Here is a 23,416-nt window from a genome sequence, read left to right on the forward strand (position 1 = left end):
GGCTGTGTAACGAACGTTATGTAATCTTTGCACTTGCTCCAGATGTATTTTAGATGTCAATTTAAATACACCAAGTTACTTATTATTTATAAGTATAACTGTATCGAGTGTAATATGTTGTGTGAAAGAAAACTGGAAGTGAAACGTCGGCCTACGGAATGTGATGTCAATATTACAATATCAGACCGTTTTCGTTAGCTGGAACCAAAACCCTACTATAATTATCCATCTCTGTGTATCTATCAGTCCGTTTTTTTTAAGGGTAGCACGGTCTTCGAAACAGCTTTTTCTCTCGTCATGGTGGTTATCCTTTTCTATCATTGTTTTCTTTCGTCATTTCATCGTCATTTTGTAATTTTCTCCACTTTGTAAGGAAAAAACAATATTTGGTCGAATATTTATTGTAATAACTTAATATTAAGTTATACATACCTGATGAAATCACAGACTTCGTATGTATTATGTTTAATTAATTACAGCGTGCTATGTGCTGTAGTGTTGTTTGAAGTGTCGTAAAGAACAGTAATTCAAATATTATAAATGCTTTTTAGTCAAAATATACAAACAATTATATAACTAAATTAACTATGTCGTAATATGTAAATGTTATGTAAATAATATTTATTGTTTTAAAACAAAACAACAAATGAATGATTCTGTCGTAAACAGGGGTTAATAAAGCTGATCTACGTAATTCCAATAAATTAGAAATAATTAGCGATCACAGTTGTAATATTTCCCTTACTTTATGGCCATCCATTTTATAAAAACACCAAAGCCACACGATGACCTTTGCTACACAAAATAATCTATCATTATAAATTCAATTGATTATTATCTCATTATCATTGCTATTCTAATATTTATTTATTTATTTATTTTATTTATTTATTTGGAACGCGCTCTATAAAATCAACAAATTAAACTCACAATACTCTGTTAAAAAAGAAACTCCTGTGGTGGTCACTTTTATGTGCACTTAACGACATCGGTGATACGTCATTATTATAGTAAAGGGGAATATACCACCTTTTTCTCGCAGCGTAGTGTACCACCAGAGGTGCTTACCGGTCGTGGGCGACCCATATTGATTTTTGTTTTGTTCTTGTACATTTATTGAAGCATAATACGATTATCAATTTATGTGTCTATGGTTTCTCTTAGGTGATAAGCTAGACTTACCTGTCCGTTGTTTTCAATTATACGTTTAATTTCTTACTGATCAGTGGCCGTATTCACCAATCTCACTTAGGCTAAGGGAAATACTTACCCTTAAAATTTAAGAATTCCCTTAACAAAGGGAAACACTTAAGGGGTATTCACGAATGAGTTAAGGGATTCACTTACCTAAGGAATACACTTAATTTAAGGGTAAAACTTAAGGGTAAAAATAATCATACATATTCATGAGCTGTCCCATTGTCCAATCACAGAGGATTTAATTCCCCTATGGTCCAATCACATTCCTCTCTAAAACTAATTTGCATATTTAAAAAAAGAGTAAGGAGATGGAGTGGACGTGACGATGATCAATAAAAAGAAAATGGCAGTCAAAACAAAAACAAGTAAATGAATAGACCTAGACTAATTTGTATGACGATCAAGAAAAATAGGTCTAGCCTAGATAGATGCTACTAACAAACCAACATTCTGTGCAGGCCTAAACCTGTCTGTATTGAGGAATATGCATCCTAGGCTGGTTACTTGGCAGACCAACCGCAGTATCTAGCATCTCTACCTAGCCTACTAGACTGGGGGATAATTTCTATTACAACGAAATGAGAAGCCATCTTCCACGAAAATAATGGCAGTCAAAATAAAACAAATAAATGAATATATAGTCCTAGACTAATTTGTATGGTGAGGATCAGCAAAAAATGGTCTAGATGCTACTCAAACCAAACATGAATCCTCGGCTGGTTACTGGGCACACCAACAGGGGGCCTAGCATCTCTACCTAGCCTAGACTGGGGCTATCTACAAGTAGGCATAGTACTCGCACATACAGAATCGTCAGCACAACCAAGGTACTGAATAGTTAAGGGAACTTTTAAGGGACCTCTGAGGTCCCTTAAAAGTTAAGGGGAAAATAGACCAAGATAAGGGTTTCCCTTAACCTTAAACCCTTTGTGAATACCACTTAAGTGAAACCCTTAATATTTTCTTGATTTAAGGGAAATTCTTAGGATTTAAGGGAAATATCTCACTTAAGTGTGATTGGTGAATACGGCCACTGGTCTTTAATTTTCTCCATCGCGTCTTTCGATAAACCTCCACAACTACAAAATTGAAAGATCTAGAATATCGTTCGAACTTGTTGATTTGGTTTTGAAAAGAAAAACAAGTTATAAGTAGTTTAATTCGTAAGTTTAAATATCTAATTTTTTTTACCAAGTCTGCTAATGAATTACTAAATTCGAGAGATTGCTCCATTTGAGTTTGCTTAGACCCCATTATTCTTCGTATGTATGGCTTGTTCATTCTTTAGCACAGAGCCCAACTGACACTAAATTTCACAAAATTAAGCTTTTGAAATTCGCGCCTCAAAGATTCATCCACCGTGTCAGGCGTGGCAAATCTTCGGCTGTAAAACTGGTGGTATGGGCGTACGGCTAATTTATCCTTCTTTCGCATCATAATTAACTTACAATGTTTGAAATGAAAAAGGTAAAGGGCCAATGTAATCACTAAGCTTATAGGAAAGTCTGATAAAACTAGTCAATTTTTGACTGAGCAAGTCAACTAACGTCCGTCAGTCACAGTTCATTCATTCATTTATTTGATCAAATCATTGTCAACATGTAGACCTACACAAGAAAATACACATAAAGTTAAATGGAGTTAAACTATCATATTTTTCCTTGCTTTTATTATTTTGTAGGTAATGACATAATTAAAATGATTATGAATGTATTCTATGACATAAACGTGTAATTGAAACCTTGCCATGCTGGTGGTTAATATTTCTGGTAACGAGAATATGCACTTTTGCGAAGAATGATATTCGAAAGGAATTTTTTTTACTAAAATAAATTACTACGAGTACTATCTTAAATCTCCTCTTGATAACAACGTGCCTGATTTCCCAATGATTATTTGCAGCAAACCATCTAAAAGAAAAACAACCATTGAGTAGACATATTTTATAGCAACGGTTTCCGAATGTTTATGATAGTCTATTGGAGAAAATTGAAGCAAAAGGTGGGAAGCGGAAACGCTTAATCGTCAATAACAGGACGACTGGTGGCGTCTTCAAAATAGTGTTTGAAGTTTACAGCATGTCAACGAAACGTCGTCACTACTAAGGTATTTATATGTCCTGGGTGGGGAGGGGAGGATGTCCGAGGGATTGTTGTACAGAGAGTAGTTTTCCTAGACCCCATAAGTTGATATAATACAAGTACAACATACACCACTGATATACATCAGACTTTCGATGGTTGATTTTATTCAATAATACAATTTAATTAATATTATTAATTACAATTTTATTATTATTACAATTAATATGAGTGCATTAAATGACATTAACGTGTACATTTAAACCATTGTCATGCTTCGTAGTATTCGTAGTACAATATTCTACTACATATTGTATGTCAGACTCATTCTTGTCTCAAAGGGTTCCACGCTTTCCAAATTCGAACCTCTCAATAACATAACGGGCCTGAATGCCGGTACCCAATGAATATCTTTGTCAAACACCAAATCATCTAGAAAAAAGTATTCGAGTAGACCAAATAATAAATATTAATAATTTAAAACAAACAAAAAATAATTAAAATGAAAATACAACCAAATATCTGGCTTACCGGTAAATTCAGACTTGCTAGACAAAACATTTTTCAATACATTTCTTTATTATTTTACCTACAGTACTTATTATTGTTAAATTGTTATGCAAATACAAACTGATAAATTTTGAGCTTAGCATAAATCAAAGCAATAACATAACAAAATATGAAATAAATATATATACGTACATACATAAAACATACAATTAAGCTTACCATTAGGTGTGCATTCATAACTGCCGTCATCGAGTTCAAAACAAGATTGGGACATAGGAAATGGGTTTGGGTCACATGGACTGTTTCTTCTTTCTAGAAAATAAATGAAGAAACTCTAAATGTTATTTCTCCTACACCGAACTGCGTCATTTGGTGCAAAGGCCTGGAATAAAATACCTGCAAAAATCCAACAATGTATCTCCATTTATAGTATATATATATTTCTGTAGTTTAACGTCTCCATTTTCGTTAAGGTGTTATGTTGTCCTGTGTAAATATGTTTTAAATAAAATTAAAATAAATAAAAATATGTAATGCTGAAGTTTTAAAAGTAAACATAAATGACATTCTCTATATGACTATAATGTGTATTATTATCAAAAATAGATCTGCAGTACAAACCGTTCCCCATAGCAACCGCAAACATGATATCAGTTACCAACAGAAACATTAAAGGAATCAAAAGTCGAGCCATTTTATAAACCATGTATCTGTTAACAACAAACAAATTTAAATATTATCACAATTATATTGTTTGAAGGTTTGCATGGCGAAATCAAATGTTTGCGGTACACCACGTATATTAGTTCTGAAAAGAACTGTTGAGTTTCTTGACGTTTCGATCAATATGCTTTGATCGATCGTCCGGAGTGAGAATGCAGAAAGTCCAGGAAACTGGAAATATAAGTGAAATATGGTGGGACTGGTGTGAAAGCTAGAAACAATTTCAAGTTCACACAGTGGGAGGGATTGAAAACGTTTCATCGTAAATTTGTACGCCGACATCTTTTATCGCCGTTTATCATTATGAAAGCGTTTCGCCATCGATGTACGTCGACATCTTTTGTCGACTTCAAAACCGTTTCAGGCATCAATATCATCGTCGTTATCCTATTGTATTTCATCATTCCCGTCGTCATCATGGTAACTGTGTCACTCCTAATTTGGCCGTGGTAAAGCAAACAAGGGCATATACATGGCTGCAGTCGCGTGCTCAAGTTAGTGTTTACCGACCAACCGACCGACCAACCAACCGACATAATGAGCTGTGAGTCTCGTTGCACGCGACTAAAAACCATTTTTCGTCCAATAAAATCGTATTTGTTTTTATTATATTTAGGCTAAATTGTACATACCTGATAAAATCACAGCTTATGTATTGTTGATCTAAAATAATTGCTGTACTGTGTGATGCTATAATATAGTGTTGCTTGTAAGCTGAGAAATTTGAAATGAAAGCTTTTTAATAAAAATTAATTAAATATAAGCAAAATTTTTTTTTTTATGTACATAATTAATTATTATACAGCATGAAGTGCAAATTTAATTACGTCGTAAACATTTTTTTCAAAATAATAATAAAAAGCAGTATTATGATTTTTATTGTTTTTTACTCTGGTAGGACTAAAAACCACCACATCTGGCTATTAGTGAAATAATTATAAATCTTTGTCATCAGACAATGAGTACAAGTGTAGCATCCAAGTAATGGTCGTTGGAATAGCGCTATGGAAATGGAAATTATTTTATATTTCGGCTAAATTGTACAAATAATTGCTGTACTGTATGATGCTATAATATAGTGTTGCTTGTACGCTCAGTAATTTGAAATGAAAGCTTTTTATTAAAAATTAATTAAATATAAGCATCAATGGAGATACAAAAAAAGCGCGAAAAGATAAATCAAAACGATAAAGTAAAACAGCCAGAAAAGTTAAGTGTTAAGAGATAATAATGAAAAAAATGAACTGAAACATAAAGCAAATATCATGATTAAAAACAAATGTTAATAATAAAGTATATTAAAATATATAAGCTAAGATATATGTAATTTAAAAACACAATGGGTCAGAACATATAAAGTGATGTACAACAAAAATGTACTGTACAATATATATGTATTTATGGAAATAAAAGTGGGATGACCCCAGGTAAGACAAAAAATAAGCATGCTTGTAAAAATGTACATAATTAATTATCATACAGCATGAAATGCAAATTTATTTACGTCGTAAACATTTTTTTGGTTAATAATAATAAAAAAGCAGTATTATGATTGTTATTGTTTTTTACTCTGGTAGGACTAGAAACCACCACATCTGGCCATTAGTGAAATAATTATAAAGCTTTGTCATCAGACAATGAGTACAAGTGTAGCATCCAAGTAATGGTCGTTGGAATAGCGCCATGGAAATGGAAATTATTTTATATTTCGGCTAAATTGTACATACCTGATAAAATCACAGCTTATGTATTGTTGATCTAAAATAATTGCTGTAATGTGTGATGCTATAATATAGTGTTGCTTGTACGCTCAGTAATTCGAAATGAAGCTTTTTATTAAAAATTAATTAAATATAAGCATCAATGGAGATACAAAAAAAAGCGAAAAGATAAATCAAAACGATAAAGTAAAACAGCCAGAAAAGTTAAGTGTTAAGAGATAATAATGAAAAAAATGAACTGAAAAAGAAAGCAAATATCATGATTAAAAACAAATGTTAATAGGATAAATATACATGTTAATAGATTAATGTTTTTTTTTATAAGAAATAGTTAATAATAAAGTATATTAAAATATATAAGCTAAGATATATGTAATTTAAAAACACAATGGGTCAGAACATATAAAGTGATGTACAACAAAAATGTACTGTACAATATATATGTATTTATGGAAATAAAAGTGGGATGACCCCAGGTAAGACAAAAAATAAGCATGCTTGTAAAAATGTACATAATTAATTATCATACAGCATGAAATACAAATTTAATTACGTCGTAAACATTTTTTTCAAAATAATAATAAAAAAGCAGTATTATGATTGTTATTGTTTTTTACTTTGGTAGGACTAGAAACCACCACATCTGGCCATTAGTGAAATAATTATAAAAACTTTGTCATCAGACAATGAGTACAAGTGTAGCATCCAAGTAATGGTCGTTGGAATAGCGCCATGGAAATGGAAATTATTTTATATTTCGGCTAAATTGTACATACCTGATAAAATCAAAGTTTATGTATTGTTGATCTAAAATAATTGCTGTAATGTGTGATGCTATAATATAGTGTTGTTTGTAAGCTCAGTAATTTGAAATGAAAGCTTTTTAAAAAATTAATTAAATATAAGCATCAATGGAGATACAAAAAAAAGCGAAAAGATAAATCAAAACGATAAAGTAAAACAGCCAGAAAAGTTAAGTGTTAAGAGATAATAATGAAAAAAATGAACTGAAAAAGAAAGCAAATATAATGATTAAAAACAAATGTTAATAGGATAAATATACATGTTAATGGATTAATGTTTTTTTTTATAAGAAATAGTTAATAATAAAGTATATTAAAATATATAAGCTAAGATATATGTAATTTAAAAACACAATGGGTCAGAACATATAAAGTGATGTACAACAAAAATGTACTGTACAATTTATATGTATTTATGGAAATAAAAGTGGGATGACCCCAGGTAAGACAAAAAATAAGCATGCTTGTAAAAATGTACATAATTAATTATCATACAGCATGAAATGCAAATTTAATTACGTCGTAAACATTTTTTTGGTTAATAATAATAAAAAAGCAGTATTATGATTGTTATTGTTTTTTACTTTGGTAGGACTAGAAACCACCACATCTGGCCATTATGTGTTAAATGTGTTAAATTATAAGGAATATATATAGTACAATAACATGTGTTAAAAAAAAAACAAATAAAAAAAATGAAAGCAAAACAGTAAGTATGTATGTTAACGAATACAAAATATGTTTTTAAAAATAAGAAATGTTGATAAATTATGTTATGAGTTAACATAATAGAGAAAACAATACAAGCAGAAAATATGTGTATGATGATTTTTTAAATATTATTTAAAAAATGTAATGTAAGTGAGAATATGTTTATGCTATAAAATATATGTAAATGCAAAAACAAATGTATGTTAACGAATACAAAATATGTATGTTAATGGATAACTAGAAAAAAAAGCATGTAATAGGAGAAGAATACAAGCAGAGATTATATAGATAATACAGAAAGTTTTTAAAAATAATGTGATAAATTATCTTATGAGTTAACATAAAAGTAAAAACAGTACAAGCAGAAAAATATGTATATGATGATACAAACAAGATTTTTTTAAAGATTATTAAAAAATATTTTTAATATAAGTCAAAGTATGTTTATGCTATAAAATATATGTAAATGGAATAAAATTAGTAGAAATGTATGTTGAACATAAATTATGTATTTAGTTGGAAAATAAATTATGAAATAAAAAAAAAAGGTAAATACTCTAAACACAAAATGTTTAACTGTAAAAAAAATTAAGTGTTAGGAGATGATAATGAAAGAGATGAACTAAAAAAGAAAGCAAATATCATGATTAGGAACAAATGTTAATAGGATAAATATACATGTAAATGGATTACTGGGTTTTTATAAGAAATAGTTAATAATAAAGTATATTAAAGTATATAAGCTAAGATATATGTAATTTAAAAACACAATGGGTCAGAACATATAAAGTGATGTACAACAGAAATGTACTGTACAATATATATGTATTAAATATGGAAATAAAAGTGTGATGAACCCACGTAAGACAAAAAAATAAGCATGTTTGTAAAAATGTACATAATTAATAAAGTATATAATGCAAATTTAATTACGTCGTAAACCTTTTTTTGGTTAATAATAATAAAAAAGCAGTATTATGATTGTTGTTGTTTTTAGTCGCGTGGACGCGACTCTATAGTTCACTATGTCGGTCGGTCTGTCTGTCGGTCTGTCTGTCGGTCCGGTATCACTATGCGTTTTAGCACTCGACTTATGGCTGTTGGCCTTGTTTACTTTGGTAGGACTAGAAACCACCACATCTGGCCATTAGAGAAATAATTATAAAGCTTTGTCATAAGACAATGAGTATAAGTGTAGCATCCAAGTAATGGCCGTTGGAATAGCGCCATGGAAATGGAAATTATTTTTACCCAGTCAGTTTCAACTAACTGGGTCCTGTTTTTTAGCCGTTTTTTTATCTTTCTACAAACACTTTACAATGCTCCTAGTTGCAAACGACTGGTCTAGTATGACTGGCACCACCCATTTCATGGATTTATAATTAGAATGTCGCGAAGGGGTGTAATTTTAAGTTTTCCTAGCTTAATAGCTTCGAGCATTTTCTGTATACACTGGTTTATGTAATGTAGAATGATATTAAATAAAATTTTTAAAAAAAAATATGATTATTAAATTAATTTTACTCATGGTCTGAGGGCAAAGCTTTATAATTTTTCACGCATGTGACAAGCAGTCAGTTAGATATTTTTTAATAGATCTTTCAAAAAAGAAAATCTTATCTTTTATAATCATAGAAGCTAGGTAAAATTCTTATATGATTAGAGACAAATGTAACAGTTATTTGATTATGAAGCTGATTTCAATCAAAATTCCTCAATAAAAAAATGCATTGATGTTTCAATCTCCAACTGACTGTGTTCATGTTTTATATGCTAACACATTTCTTTATTTTAGGCCTAATACATTTATTCCATACATTGAAAAAATATTCTGTTTGTATCGTTATAAAATTAGAATATAGCATTTAATATAATATATGTGATATTCTACTTATAAATATATAAATTGAAATTTAAAAAAAGTTAAGCAACCCGTTTTGGAAGGATGTTTTGAATTCCTGGGCTGAATTGACAAAATTTAGAAATGCAAATTTAGAATCAAATGGAGTTTTAAGTTCATCTTTATGGAGAAATAGTGACATAAAGAGAGACAAAAAACAGTGTACTATGATAGATGGTTTAAAAAGGGAATTCGTTTTGTTAATGATCTTGTTAAAACAGATGGAGATTTTTTGAGTTTTGAAGATTTTAGGTTCAAATACAACATAAAGTGTAATTACTTAGGCCTAGTCTACCAAGGTATTATCGATGCAGTGGAATAGACTGTTGCCTTTTAAGTGCAACATTGAAAACCCAGTAAATATAAATTATAATTATCTATTCTATAAATGTAAATATGGTATTAAGGTTTCTATAAAATATTTACCTCCGATAAATTGGAAGTTTCGATGGTGAGAGAAAAGTGGTCAAAAGAAATGGGGAAAGAATTTGATAATGATGAATGGAAACGAATTCGCTCTTTTCCTTTCATCTCGACAAGAAATATAAAGTATCAGTGGTTTCAATATAGAATTGTCAATAGAATTTTAACAACAAACACCTTTAAAAAAAAAATTAAGATAAAGAATTGTGATCTTTGTACTTTTTGTAAGATTAACACTTAAACAATTCAGCATATATTTTATGGTTGTATCCATGCAAATACTTTGTGGGCTTTTGTTATTCAACAAATTAAAAGCAAACAAATGAATAGGTGGAACTATAATTTAGAGAAAACCCTTACAAGAGAATGCATTTTATTTGATAAGGCTTACAATGCTGTAAATAATCTTGTCATTTTGGTAAAAGTTTTTATTTACATATCTAGATGTTCCGATATTAAACCATCAAATTCAGGACTGGTTAATTTTATAAGCCGAACTATAAAAATATAAGAGTATTTTGATTTGATAAATGACAAAATAGAGTTGTTTAATGAGGAATGGAAACTCGTTAAACTTTTGATTTTATTTATTTTAATAAACCAAGGCGATCTTTATTGCCATGGGTAAATTTGTGTTTTTTTTTAAATTATTGATAATTAATTTTTTATTAATTAATTTTGTGTTTTTAATATTTTTACTGCCTCATGTCACCGTTTTTCTTTTGCATATTTATACTGAATAAAAAAAATATATATACATAACAATAATATTTATCGGTATCTTTAATTTAAAACACATGCTGAATTGAAATCTATAATTCACATAAATAAAGAAAATACGAGATATAGAACCGCAATCCCAACTACAAAGTAAAATATTATAAATACTGACCTACGATGGTTGGTTACGTTACATCATTAATTTACATCGTTAATCATTCTTTATACTTTTAGTTTTAATTTTATGGACGCATCACATAAGTGATTACGTTTGCCACGCTAGTTTATTACTCACAATTATTCACAATTCTCCTTCCTATCTTAAATCTCCTCACGATAACAACGTGCCTGATTCCCCAATGATTATTTGAAAACACCAAACAACAAGACATATTCTATAGCAACGGCTATAAGGTTTCCGAATGTTTATGATAGTCTATTGAAGAAAATTGAAGCAGAAGGTGGGAAGCGGAAACGCTTAATCGTCAATAACAGGACGACTGGTGGCGTCTCCAAGATTGTACAACCTTTCCAAATAGTGTTTGAAGTTTACAGCATGTCAACGAAACGTCGTCACTACTAAGGTATTTATACCACATAACACCCCTGGGGGTGGGGGATGTTCGAGTGGTAGTTGTCCAGAGGGTAGTTTTCTATATAAAAGTACAACATACACCACTGATATACATTAGACTTTCGATTGTTGAATTTATTCAATAATACAATTTTATTATTATTATTATTATTACAACTAATATGAGTGCATTAAATGACATTAACGTGTACATTTAAAACTTGTCATGCTTCGTAGTATTCGTAGTACAATTTTCTACTACATATTGTATGTCAGACTCATTCTTGTCTTAAAGGGTTCCACGCTTTCCAAATTCGAACCTCCCAATAACATAACGGGTCTGAATGCCGGTACCCAATGAATATCCTTGTCAAACACCAAATCGTCTAGAAAAAAAGTATTCGAGTAGACCAAATAATAAATATTAATAATTTAAAACAAACAAAAAATAATTAAAATGGAAATAAAACAAAATATCTGGCTTACCGGTAAATTCAGACTTGCTGGACAAAACATTTTTCAATACATTTCTTTATTATTTTACCTACAGTACTTATTATTGTTATGCAAATACAACCTGATAAATTTTGAGCTTAGCATAAATCAAAGCAATAACATAACAAAATGTGAAATAAATATATATACATACATACATAAAACATACAATTAAGCTTACCATTAGGTATGCATTCATAACTGCCGTCATCGAGTTCCAAACAAGATTGGGACATAGGAAATGGGTTTGGGTCACATGGACTGTTTCTTCTTTCTAGAAAATAAATGAAAACAAGTAAGAAAATGAGGTTCGAATAGTTTGTTACAACACTTACACGCAGAAATCAAATAAATAAACAATAATATGACAGGCATGGATTTTCACAAACTCTAAATGTTATTTCTCCTACACCTAACTGCGTCATTTGGTGCAAAGGCCTGGAATAAAATACCTGCAAAAATCCAACAATGTATCTCCATTTATAGTTTCATTTTTTTATATAAGAAAACATTTTTATAATTTTTCATTTCTCTTATTATTCTGTAGTTTAACGTCTCCATTTTCGTTAAGGTGTTGTCCTGTGTAAATATGTTTAAATAAAATTAAAATAAATAAAAATATGTAATGCTGAAGTTTTAAAAGTAAACATAAATGACATTCTCTATATGACTATAATGTGTATTATTATCAAAAATAGATCTGCAGTACAAACCGTTTCCCATAGCAACCGCAAACATGATATCAGTTACCAACAGAAACATTAAAGGAATCAAAAGTCGAGCCATTTTATAAACCATGTATCTGTTAACAACAAACAAATTTAAATATTATCACAATTATATTGTTTGAAGGTTTGCATGGCGAAATCAAATGTTTGCGGTACACCACGTATATTAGTTCTGAAAAGAACTGTTGAGTTTCTTGACGTTTCGATCAATTATGCTTTGATCGTCCGGAGTGAGAATGCAGAAAGTCCAGGAAACTGGAAATATAAGTGAAATAGGGTGTGAACTGGTGTGAAAGCTAGAAACAATAGCAAGTTCACACAGTGGGAGGGATTGAAAACGTTTCATCGTAAATTTGTACGCCGACATCTTTTATCGCCGTTTATCATTATGAAAGCGTTTCGCCATCGATGTACGTCGACATCTTTTGTCGACTTCAAAACCGTTTCAGGTATCAATATCATCGTCGTTATCCTATGGTATTTCATCATTCCCGTCGTCATCATGGTAACTGTGTCACTCCTAATTTGGCCGTGGTAAAGCAAACAAGGGCATATACATGGCTGCAGTCGCGTGCTCAAGTTAGTGTTTACCGACCAACCGACCGACCAACCAACTGACATAATGAGCTGTGAGTCTCGTTGCACGCGACTAAAAACCATTTTTCGTCCAATAAAATCGTATTTGTTTTTATTATATTTAGGCTAAATTGTACATACCTGATAAAATCAAAGTTTATGTATTGTTGATCTAAAATAATTGCTGTACTGTATGATGCTATAATATAGTGTTGCTTGTAAGCTGAGCAATTTGAAATGAAAGCTTTTTAATAAAAATTAATTAAAAATAAGCAAATTTTTTTTAATGTACATAATTAATTATTATACAGTTTGTAATGCAAATTTAATTACGTCGTAAACATTTTTTTTAAATAATAATAAAAAAGCAGTATTAAGATTGTTATTGTTTTTTACTCTGGTAGGACTAGAAACCACGACATCTGGCCATTAGTGAAATAATTATAAAGCTTTGTCATCAGGCAATAAGTACAAGTGTAGCATCCAAGTATTGGTCGTTGGAAATGGAAATTATTTTCACCCAGTCAGTTTCAACTGACTGGGTCCTGTTTTTTAGCCGCTTTTTTTCATTCTACAAACACTTTAAAATGCTCCTAGTTGCTCCTAGCTAGACTGGTCTAGTATGACTGGCACCACCCATTTCATTTATAATTAGAATGTCGCGAAGGGGTGTAATTTTAAGTTTTCCTAGCTTAATAGCTTCGAGCATTTTCTGATACACTGATTTATGTAATGTAGAAAGAGAGAAAAAATATCACTATTAAATTAGTTTTCCTCATTGTCTGAGGGCAAAGCTTTTTACGCATGTGACAAGCAGTCAGTTGGATATTTTTAAATAGATCTTTCAAAAAAGAAAATCTTATGTTTTATAAACATAGAAGCTAGGTAAAATTCTTCGATGATTAGAGGAAAATTTAACAGTTATTTGATCATGGAGCTGATTTCAATCAAAATTCCTCAATAAAAATGCATTGATGGTTCAATCTCCAACTGACTGTGTTCATGTTCTATAATATAGTAGCTCTAGTTATTATCATCACCGATGTGTTGAAATGTTGAAATGTGAATATGCTAACACGTTTGTGAAAAAACGGCCATAGGTTTTCATTATTCTATACATTTATTCTATACATTGAAAATATACTTTGTTTGTATAGTTATAAAATTAGAATATAGCATTCAATATAATATATCTGATATTCTACTTATAAATATGTAACAATAATATTTATCGGTATCTTTAATTTAAAACACATGCTGAATTGAAATCTATAATTCACATAAATAAAGAAAATACGAGGTATAGAACCGCAATCCCAAATACAAAGTAAAATATTATAAATACTGACCTACATTGGTTGGTTACGTTACATCATTAATGTACATCGTTAATCATTCTTTATACTTTTAGTTTTAATTGTTTGGAAGCATCACATAAGTGATTACGTTTGCCACGCTAGTTTATTACTCACAATTATTCACAATTCCAATTAATTTCCTAATAATTATCTTAGTGCTAAAACTGAGTCTACATAACATGTTTTCATCAATAAAAAATACTCTCAATATTAAACTCATAAACATTCATTATTTCTATACCATTGAACTCTGTAACATTTTTTTGCATATTTGTCAATTCCTGAGTTAAACACACATACACTCGATAATATAAAAATAAATGAATACTTTCAATGATACAATTCATATAATCATAATTTAGCTATCACTAATCTATAAGCATCTATATAAATATAAACAAATCTGAAGCAAACTTATTAGGCTTCTAGCAGAGCATGACTATAAAGGTTAATTCAAGTTTTTTTTCTTTCTAAAAGTTGTACCATCACCAGATCATTCAGTACATGCGGTGATTCTCGTTTACATTTGAGTTATTGTCCTCTGCACTGACTTCATCGTCGTCAAAACGATTCTATTAAAATATAAAAAAATAATATATATTTATTCATAGTGGAATCTTAATAATCTTTATTAGTCTAGTTACTAGAATATTTTTGGTAGTATATATAAATTAATTATACATATTTATTTAAAAAAACAAAGTAAATATATTGGAAGTAATTAAACGAGATAAAATGTTAACTACAAATCAAATTAACGATTGTACTTACCATTGATACATCGTGTGCTTTGTTAACGAACCCACTTGCAACATACGGGTTCAGAAAACCATTCTTATCATTTATACTGCGAGAACGATCATCAAAGCTCTAATGTGACAAAAATAAAAAATAATTGAGTATTTCAGCTGGTAGTAAACTGGTATGTAGGCTACAATATCTTAATTTAGAGAGCAATCGTAATAGGAGATGTGAGTTAAGACCAACACGGACATTCAAATCGTAACATCTATTTCTAAACTTCAATGTTTAAACACTTTTTTAAAAGTGTTTAAACAACTGTTCATTTTTCTTTGCTTATAAATTTGAGAGCTTTAAATTCACAAAAAAAGGTTTGTCTTTTAGGACAAATAAAGATAATAACAAATAATTTGTCTTACAAGACTTGACTCCTCACGAAGATCATAACCATTTTCCGCAAGAGGTGGGTTATAAAACACAGGTGCTATTGCAGGTGATGCTCTGACAATCGTTGGTGTACCAATAATTCGATGGTCATCATCATAGAGAGCGCCCTTTCGATGACGACGTCTTGCGCCTAAGAGCCAGCAACAGAATCCAGCGAGTATTATGAATACAAATATAAATGCAGCCACGGAGCCTAGAACCACGCCAATCACACCGAAATCATCGCCTGTAAGAGGATGATTGCATATTAGTTATTGTGATATTTTACAATACATTGCACTCAATAATGTTTGTTTTTATTTAGGTTCACAACACTTTTAGAAAAATAAAATAAATTTCTAAACAAAATATAGGAATGTGTCTATTTTATTTTGTTTTAGACAGGGTTTTGTCCACAATTGTCTTCTCATTATGTAAGCTATACTAATTGTTACCAATCTATATCTGATTATTCAATTCATACAAATAGAGCGAAACAATCACAACTCTTATGTACCTTTTTCTGGTTTAACTTCCACTTCGCAATTGTCACCCGTGTACGCATCTGCACATCTAAAAGATAATATATGAACACTGTACACTGTGTACTACAGCAAAGTAGTAACTTTATATTTATAAACTCTATATCACAACGCTTGGTTTATCCAAGTTAATTCTTAATGCATCAATTATTGAAGCACCCGATTGGGTTGTTACTCTAGTAAATTACATTAATAAATTACTCTATTCCAACATTCTATCGATATGGGATTCATTCTTGAAATGATATAAGTATTAATCAATGTACAATTAAACAACCTTTGTCTAGATCTGAGGTAATGAAACAACCCCTCTGTAGAAATGTATATATGAATCACTATATAAAAATGGATTGAATCTGGAATGATTACAATTGAAGACATAGTATCTTCAAAAGAGAAGACATGTAATAAGTTAATGAAGAAACATATATATAATAGAGTACTATTGTATTAAGAAAGCTATTCTTAAAGATTGGTTCAGACTGTGTCTGTGTAGAAAATAATAATATATATAAATGAAAAGATTAAGGAATCAGAATGTATATTTAAATTGTTACATAAGATTCTACCTACTAATGACAAATTAGTGTATTGGAAAAATAAAAACTGTAAAGATTGTGAAAAATGCAAGGTAACTGAAAAGTTCATCTTTTGGAAAAATGTAAGATAGCGGTAGCCTTTTGGAACAAAATATGTTGTTACTTTAAGAATTTTAATCTTACTCATTTTAACTTTAATTTCCTTTTTAATTTATTAACCAAAGAGACCCTTTATATTTATCTACGTTTTTAGATGCTCAAGTCTATTCGTATTTTCATATTTCATCAGAGCATATTCCATTATCGTAACTCGAATAGATTCCAAGCAGACTTTAGTATCTTCTACATAACGGAATTACAGTATTCACTCTCAGAGAATAAAATCGCGCTACCATTTTCCACTTACAATATTGAATAGTTGAACATTTCATTCTCTACGCGATTTCATTTTTCCCTGATTGTTGATTTGTAATCACACATTGTAACCTTCACAACTATATTATTATCTCTTGAATCATAACTTTAAATTGAATAACTTACGTGCACATGCTAGCATATGTGTCCTGGTTTATTGAACATGTACCTCCATTCAAGCAGAAATTCGGCTGACATATTTCTGGTAAAACAGCAATTTATTTTAGTTTGACAAATTTGTAACTGGATTGTATCAAAATAATAACGTTGCTAACGATGATAACAGTATTATTAATATTGATACACTTTCTACCAAATTTAACTTATAATTCTATTTCAAGCACCACTTGTGATACACATAAGATACAGTATTATAGAATTTTCCTATGGTACTAGGCCAAATATTGTCGTATGGAGATAGCACTGAGCATCAGGTAGGAAATGTTTAAATTTAAAAATGTACTGTAGAAAGGATACATACCTTCTATAACTTGATATGATTCTGGTTCCAAATCTAGAATAGACTCAGCAAGCATACCATCATTTGCAACATTATCAAAAAATATGTCATTTACATCTGGTGCTGTCGTATTTGATTCATAATCAAACTGAACAACATACTGTACTTTTATACTTCCACTGGAAAATCCAAAAACATACACTCCTGTAAAGCCTGTTAAAACTTGAAACACTCCAGTGAGTGCCTCAATCACTTTATTTTCCAAATCTAAATATTCTGCTGATGTTGAATCTGTATAAACTGCCGTAAATATTGCTGTGGCTTCTCCAATTTCAGCAATAGCGAATTCACCAGTAATTTCTTTGGATACTAGTAGAAGAAATATAAATGTACCGTACTTTAAATTAGTATTCTAACATGCATATATGATATCTAAAAACTATGATAACTTTATAAAATGGTAGGCTGCAAGTGTAGTTGGGTTAATGTGTATCATTTGAATGGCAGCATAGACCTATTTTACGAAACTCTCTTTCAGCGAATGGAAAATGTATCCTCTTCAATAGAAAAAAAAAAGTAAATATAAAACATTCATTTTTTGTTTTATAACACCTACACCTACAGTTTTAAACTAAACTTAAAATTATCCGCTGATTTCATAATTTAATAAATTTCGTTCAGAATAACTGATTTTTCAACCACAGAGTAGAGCAGTTATACACGCTATAGATTGTTAAAAACAGTCACCAGAAAATTTACAAAAAAAATATTTACAAAAACTAAATATAACCACTTCTTACAAGAACTATTAAATATTACTTTACCATGCACTAGAACTAAATACAGAATGCCATTGATACTAAATTAACCAATGAGATAGTAAGAACACACCCAGGTATGTTATAACAAAATATAAAATAATATATATTGTTTAACTTTAAAAATGAATGTTATACTTACAGACACAAACAGAACCTTTAAGATGAAAGCCTGGTTGACACTGGCATGAGTAACTTCCGTACGTGTTTTTGCAAATTAGATCATTGTCGCATACACTATTGTCAGATGATGTGCATTCATCCACGTCTAGAAATTTAAGCATAAATTAATTGAAGTCAAGTTAACATCTTTTTATATAGCATAATTAAAGAGTCGGCAGCACAACGGCAGTGCATTGTATTGCATACAACGTGCGCGTGCATCATTGAATGTGTCTATACTTAGTGTCAACAACAAAAAAGATGTTTTTCTGCTATCACATAATCATTTAAAAAAATTATTATTAACCTCTCTATCTTGATGGTACAACTGAAGAAATACAATAGTTAATTGTCTAACCTGTTTGGCACAAATCTCCGGTCCAACTTGAGGAACAGGAACATTCATAACTATCTTCAACTCTTGTACACACACCTCCGTTTAGACATGGGACTTCTGCACATTGTCCATTTCCTGAGTATCACAAGAACACGTTGAAAATGTTACTGGGGCAATTTTATTGGTACGAGACAAATATATTGACATTCTGCAATAATCGAGAACAAAACCTACCAATATAAAAAGCGCCGCCTTGGACTTCATTACCAGTTGGAAGGGTACCGTCATTCAGTACTGCATTCAAAACGGATTCTACATCAGCTTCAGTAACAGACGATCCTTCTTTAAATACGAGTGCATAGTCAACTACGACATCGTTGTTGACATCGAAAGAATAGCCATTAATTGTAACACCAACTATACTAGATGCAAGTTCACTCTGTCTTAGAACATCTTCAATCTAAATATAATAAGAAAACAAAATACTGATGATGTTCTGCAGAATAAGAATGAAAACGGCAATAAATAATATTCTATCGATTTGAAATTAATCACAAGTAGGCCTATAATAATTAAGAAAATTTGGATCAGTATACTATTTTCAGAACTAATAAATAAATATATATTGTTTTTTATTCGATTAATCCGCTTATTTTATGAGATTATGGAGAATATATCGTGAAAGAAAGACTTTCTATTCAATGAGGCGGATCCGAGTTATATTGAACAGTCATGTTTATAATAAATGAAAATATTTATCCTATTAGTCAAATTTAGGCAAACCCAATTTGTGTTTTTTATAATATTATGTAGCATTAGGGTTGAGGGATGGGGAAGTGAGATAGGTGCAAAGAGGCACAATTTTTAAATACTGTATATTCTTTATCCACTCAGTAACAACATTTATTTGTTTTCAGTAAAATATTTGCGATTTAATACTTCGTTAAAACTGTCACCGTCATTAGTCGATTGAAATAGTAAAATAGAATGTAACGACGTTTATATGTTTTGTAATTTATAAAAACGTTGACAAGCAAATGTCAGTAATAAAGTATTTGTATAATTATGTGTTTATGTATCTAACAGTACACACACTGAGAGACTATGAGATACTCAGTAACAACATTTATTTGTTTTCAGTAAAATATTTGCGATTTAATACTTCGTTAAAACTGTCACCGTCATTAGTCGATTGAAATAGTAAAATAGAATGTAACGACGTTTATATGTTTTGTAATTTATAAAAACGTTGACAAGCAAATGTCAGTAATAAAGTATTTGTATAATTATGTGTTTATGTATCTAACAGTACACACACTGAGAGACTATGAGATTGGAATGTTCCATTCATCGCCAAGCAATACGTTTGTATAAACGTATATTAAATCTGTTAAAATAGTATTTTTTTAAAGAAAGTTGGTTTGTCTTTAACATTATGATACTGTACACAAGCTGGTTGACCAGTTTCGGCTATATTTATTCAATTATCGTAGAAGAAGATAGGTAAATGCGGAGCATCCACGTATTATTGTGGGCGGGTATTTTTCAGCATGGACATCCATTAGACAGTGTATAACATGATTGGAAAAACACATTTATTTGGTGCAAATCGTTGAAGCTAAATTCATTTTAACTGTCATTAACTAATTATCTAACTAAACCTAATTAGTAAATAGGGTTACATTAGGTGGTTAAAATCAGTACCGAAAGTATCAACCAACTTTATATACCATCGAGTAAAAATTCAAACAGTAACCTGTCTTTACGTAAATTTACAGCTCACTATGTCGGTCGGTTGGTCGGTCGGTCGGTAAACACTAACTCAAATTTGAGCACGCGGCTGCAGCCATGTATATGGCCTTATTTTTTAATAAGGAATATATTTTTTATTAGTATGATTTGCATTTATGTAATATTTAATCTGTGATATGTACTTACATCCTCTTGCAGTCCTGATAGAATATTTTCAGAATCTTCTTCTGAAAAACCTCCAGTAATTCCACCAATGGAATTGAAAGTTGTGCTACCTTGTATCTCACTGGTAACTATTTTAGTTAGGAAAATAATTTTAGATACAGTTTATGTACAATTTTCTTTGGTAGTCAATTATTACCGTACGTCAATTACATATACGATTAATAACGACTGATATAAAACTTACAAGAATATAGCGATATTGTCAAAGTGAATGAACACGTAGCCATGTTGCTATTTTCATCAGTCGCTGTGTAAGTTACGATGTACTGTCCTGGGGTCAGACGATCACCAATATTGATATTGGATTCTAAAGAAACAGGTCCTGCATTGTCAGTCACTGTCGGTATGTCCCAGTGTACAAGTGCCGTCGAAGAGGAATCAAGAACATATGAGCTCTGACTGGACGGACAACCACTAATTGATGGCTTCTCATTATCTACAATTAAATTAAGTCAAATTTTTCTAGTGAAACCTTAAATTTAAGCCTAATATTTTTCCTCTAAATTGTAGGCTTCATTTTTAAAAACTAATATTTGTTAGTGTACATCCGTTTAAAACTACTATAATAATATAATAATACAATTATTTAAAAATATAACTGTTTAAAATAATATTAAAACATATCAGCAATTTTTTTAGTTATTCAAATATATTTATGTTTTTGGTGACCGTTTGTAAATATTTTATATACGAAAAAAGTAATGCTCATCAGATTCATGAAAATGCATGTTACAATAGATCAAAGGTTGAATTCTCAAAATTTGTTCTGTCGCTTTACTTAGAGTTACACTCTATTGGCGATATTTCTGACTACAAGTTAGTAAATGAAAATAAATCTACTGTTGACGTACCTACAACCGTTACGCTAAAACTAGCGGTGGCTGTATTATCGTAATAGTCTGTTGCCGTGTATATGACTTCCCACGTACCAACTTCAAACTCAGTTGGGTTGTTGTAGTTAGCTGTAAGCTGGTACGAGCCAGAGTTATCTGTAGCTGATGGCCTGCTCCAAGAGACGGTTGCTGTATTCCTGCCAGCTGCTGTCGTGGTAACTATGTCAGCCGGAAGGTCAATAATAACTGGTGGAGTTGTGTCTTGTTCTAAAATATCAGTTTTCAAATTAAATACTCATTATGGATAAAAGGGTTAAAAAATATACAAAAATTACCGAAAAAATAAGGATTAAATTGGATAACAATTAAAATAATTTATATGGAGATTGTAGATTTGCAACAACGAAAACAATATTACTGCTTATATTGTAATAATCACGTTGAATAAATGAATATAAGTGGTGGTTGAAGCAACAAAAGGGGACGAAAATATACTCAGCAGTACTGGTGTTAGACATTAGCAAAGTTTGAATGACTTACCGCTAACAATAACAGAAAAACTACAAGTAACGACGTTATTTAAATCGTCAACAGCAGTGTATGTCACAGTTGTTGAACCGACAGCGAAAAGCGAGCCCGGGTCATATGTAGATGTCAATGTAAAACCGGATGATTCATCAATCGATGGCACAGTCCAAAATACAGATGTTAAAGATGATGACGAAAGCGATGCAATAGCAGTTTGATCTTCGGGACAAGTGAGACTAATCAGGTCTACGAAGACATTAAACAACATTTTTAAAATGATTATTAGGAAAATAGTATACACTTAGTATTGTCAGGATTTGATCAGAAAGTAGGGGTTCACTTTCCATAAATAAATTAGGCAATACAGTATTAAAAAAGAGAATAAACAATTCTTGAAGATAACAATAAGGTTAGATGCCTAAAGCCTTTTATTAAAGAAACCGTTGACTTCATTCTCTTTTAAAGGAATTTGTAATTTATGACATACGATTCAAATAATAATTGTTACTGGGTCATATAATATAAGTTGATTAGTCAGATGGTTGCCTAAGACAAAATCTGATCGTCGGCTTCATGCACATGCCCTCCAAATCATATGTAATTGCTAAATAAGATTAGACGCAAGTAAAAATGTGATACAAAATGTGATAATTAAACTTTAACTTGTGGATTGTAATATTTGTTAATTTGCCTTCAGAAACAATCAATTATGCATGATAAGCAATTGTATATTTTACTAAAATCTCCATAGAAAACATTACTATTGCAAGGTTAAGATGAAAACAGAACACATTACCAGTTACGATAACATTAAAGGTGCAAATCGCAGCATTGCCAGTGCCATCTGTAAAGGTGTATACAACCTCTGTTACGCCTTCAGTAAACAAATCACCAGGAGAATAGTTGTTTTCAGTTGTAAACAATCCCGAGTCATCTGTTGCTGTAGGTTGCGTCCACAAGACCGCTAATGAATCTGCATCATTTGGAAGCGTTGTACTAATGTCGCCGCTGCATCCATAAATAAATGGTGGTTCTAAATCTTCTGCACCTTTAATTGTTAATGAAAGTTGATTAATTTTTATTGTTTTGGCTAATATTACTTTATAATTATAATAC

At 30.6% G+C, this 23,416-nt stretch overlaps 2 protein-coding genes across 2 annotated transcripts; both read right to left on the reverse strand.

The window, feature by feature from the left end:
* Nucleotides 1-3,449: 3,449 nt before the first annotated feature.
* LOC144852933 (uncharacterized) lies at nucleotides 3,450-12,647 on the reverse strand. The gene is made up of 6 exons (XM_078710988.1): nucleotides 12,575-12,647; nucleotides 12,043-12,135; nucleotides 5,147-5,228; nucleotides 4,413-4,501; nucleotides 4,011-4,103; nucleotides 3,450-3,713 (listed from the first exon to the last, which is right to left on the reverse strand). The coding sequence occupies exons 1-6, from the start codon at nucleotides 12,645-12,647 to the stop codon at nucleotides 3,586-3,588; spliced, it is 558 nt and encodes a 185-aa protein (XP_078567114.1). The 3' UTR covers nucleotides 3,450-3,585.
* A 1,667-nt stretch (nucleotides 12,648-14,314) lies between these two features.
* Nucleotides 14,315-22,290, reverse strand: LOC144852934 (uncharacterized). The gene is made up of 13 exons (XM_078710989.1): nucleotides 22,278-22,290; nucleotides 21,791-22,039; nucleotides 21,124-21,375; nucleotides 20,901-21,007; nucleotides 19,197-19,422; nucleotides 18,984-19,097; nucleotides 18,606-18,731; nucleotides 17,667-18,014; nucleotides 17,312-17,387; nucleotides 16,208-16,263; nucleotides 15,684-15,937; nucleotides 15,295-15,393; nucleotides 14,315-15,095 (listed from the first exon to the last, which is right to left on the reverse strand). The coding sequence occupies exons 1-13, from the start codon at nucleotides 22,288-22,290 to the stop codon at nucleotides 15,021-15,023; spliced, it is 1,995 nt and encodes a 664-aa protein (XP_078567115.1). The 3' UTR covers nucleotides 14,315-15,020.
* Between the last annotated feature and the right edge of the window lie 1,126 nt (nucleotides 22,291-23,416).

This window comes from Antedon bifida, chromosome 9, assembly GCF_963402885.1.
Source record: "Antedon bifida chromosome 9, ecAntBifi1.1, whole genome shotgun sequence".
Lineage (NCBI taxonomy): Eukaryota > Metazoa > Echinodermata > Crinoidea > Comatulida > Antedonidae > Antedon > Antedon bifida.

Bases quoted from the DNA above. Each gene is read 5' to 3' on its own strand.
- LOC144852933 (XM_078710988.1), bottom strand. From the start codon at position 12,647: ATGGCTCGACTTTTGATTCCTTTAATGTTTCTGTTGGTAACTGATATC. The intron at 5,229-12,042 runs GTAAGCTTAATT...CAAATTTCTCAG, and splicing joins TTATGAATGCATACCTAATG to CTTACAAGCAACACTATATT. The intron at 4,502-5,146 runs GTATGTACAATT...TGTTGTTAACAG, and splicing joins ATAAGCTGTGATTTTATCAG to ATACATGGTTTATAAAATGG.
- LOC144852934 (XM_078710989.1), bottom strand. The intron at 21,008-21,123 runs GTAAGTTTTATA...TAACTAAAATAG, and splicing joins GACAATATCGCTATATTCTT to TTACCAGTGAGATACAAGGT. The intron at 15,938-16,207 runs GTACATAAGAGT...ATCCTCTTACAG, and splicing joins GGAAGTTAAACCAGAAAAAG to GCGATGATTTCGGTGTGATT.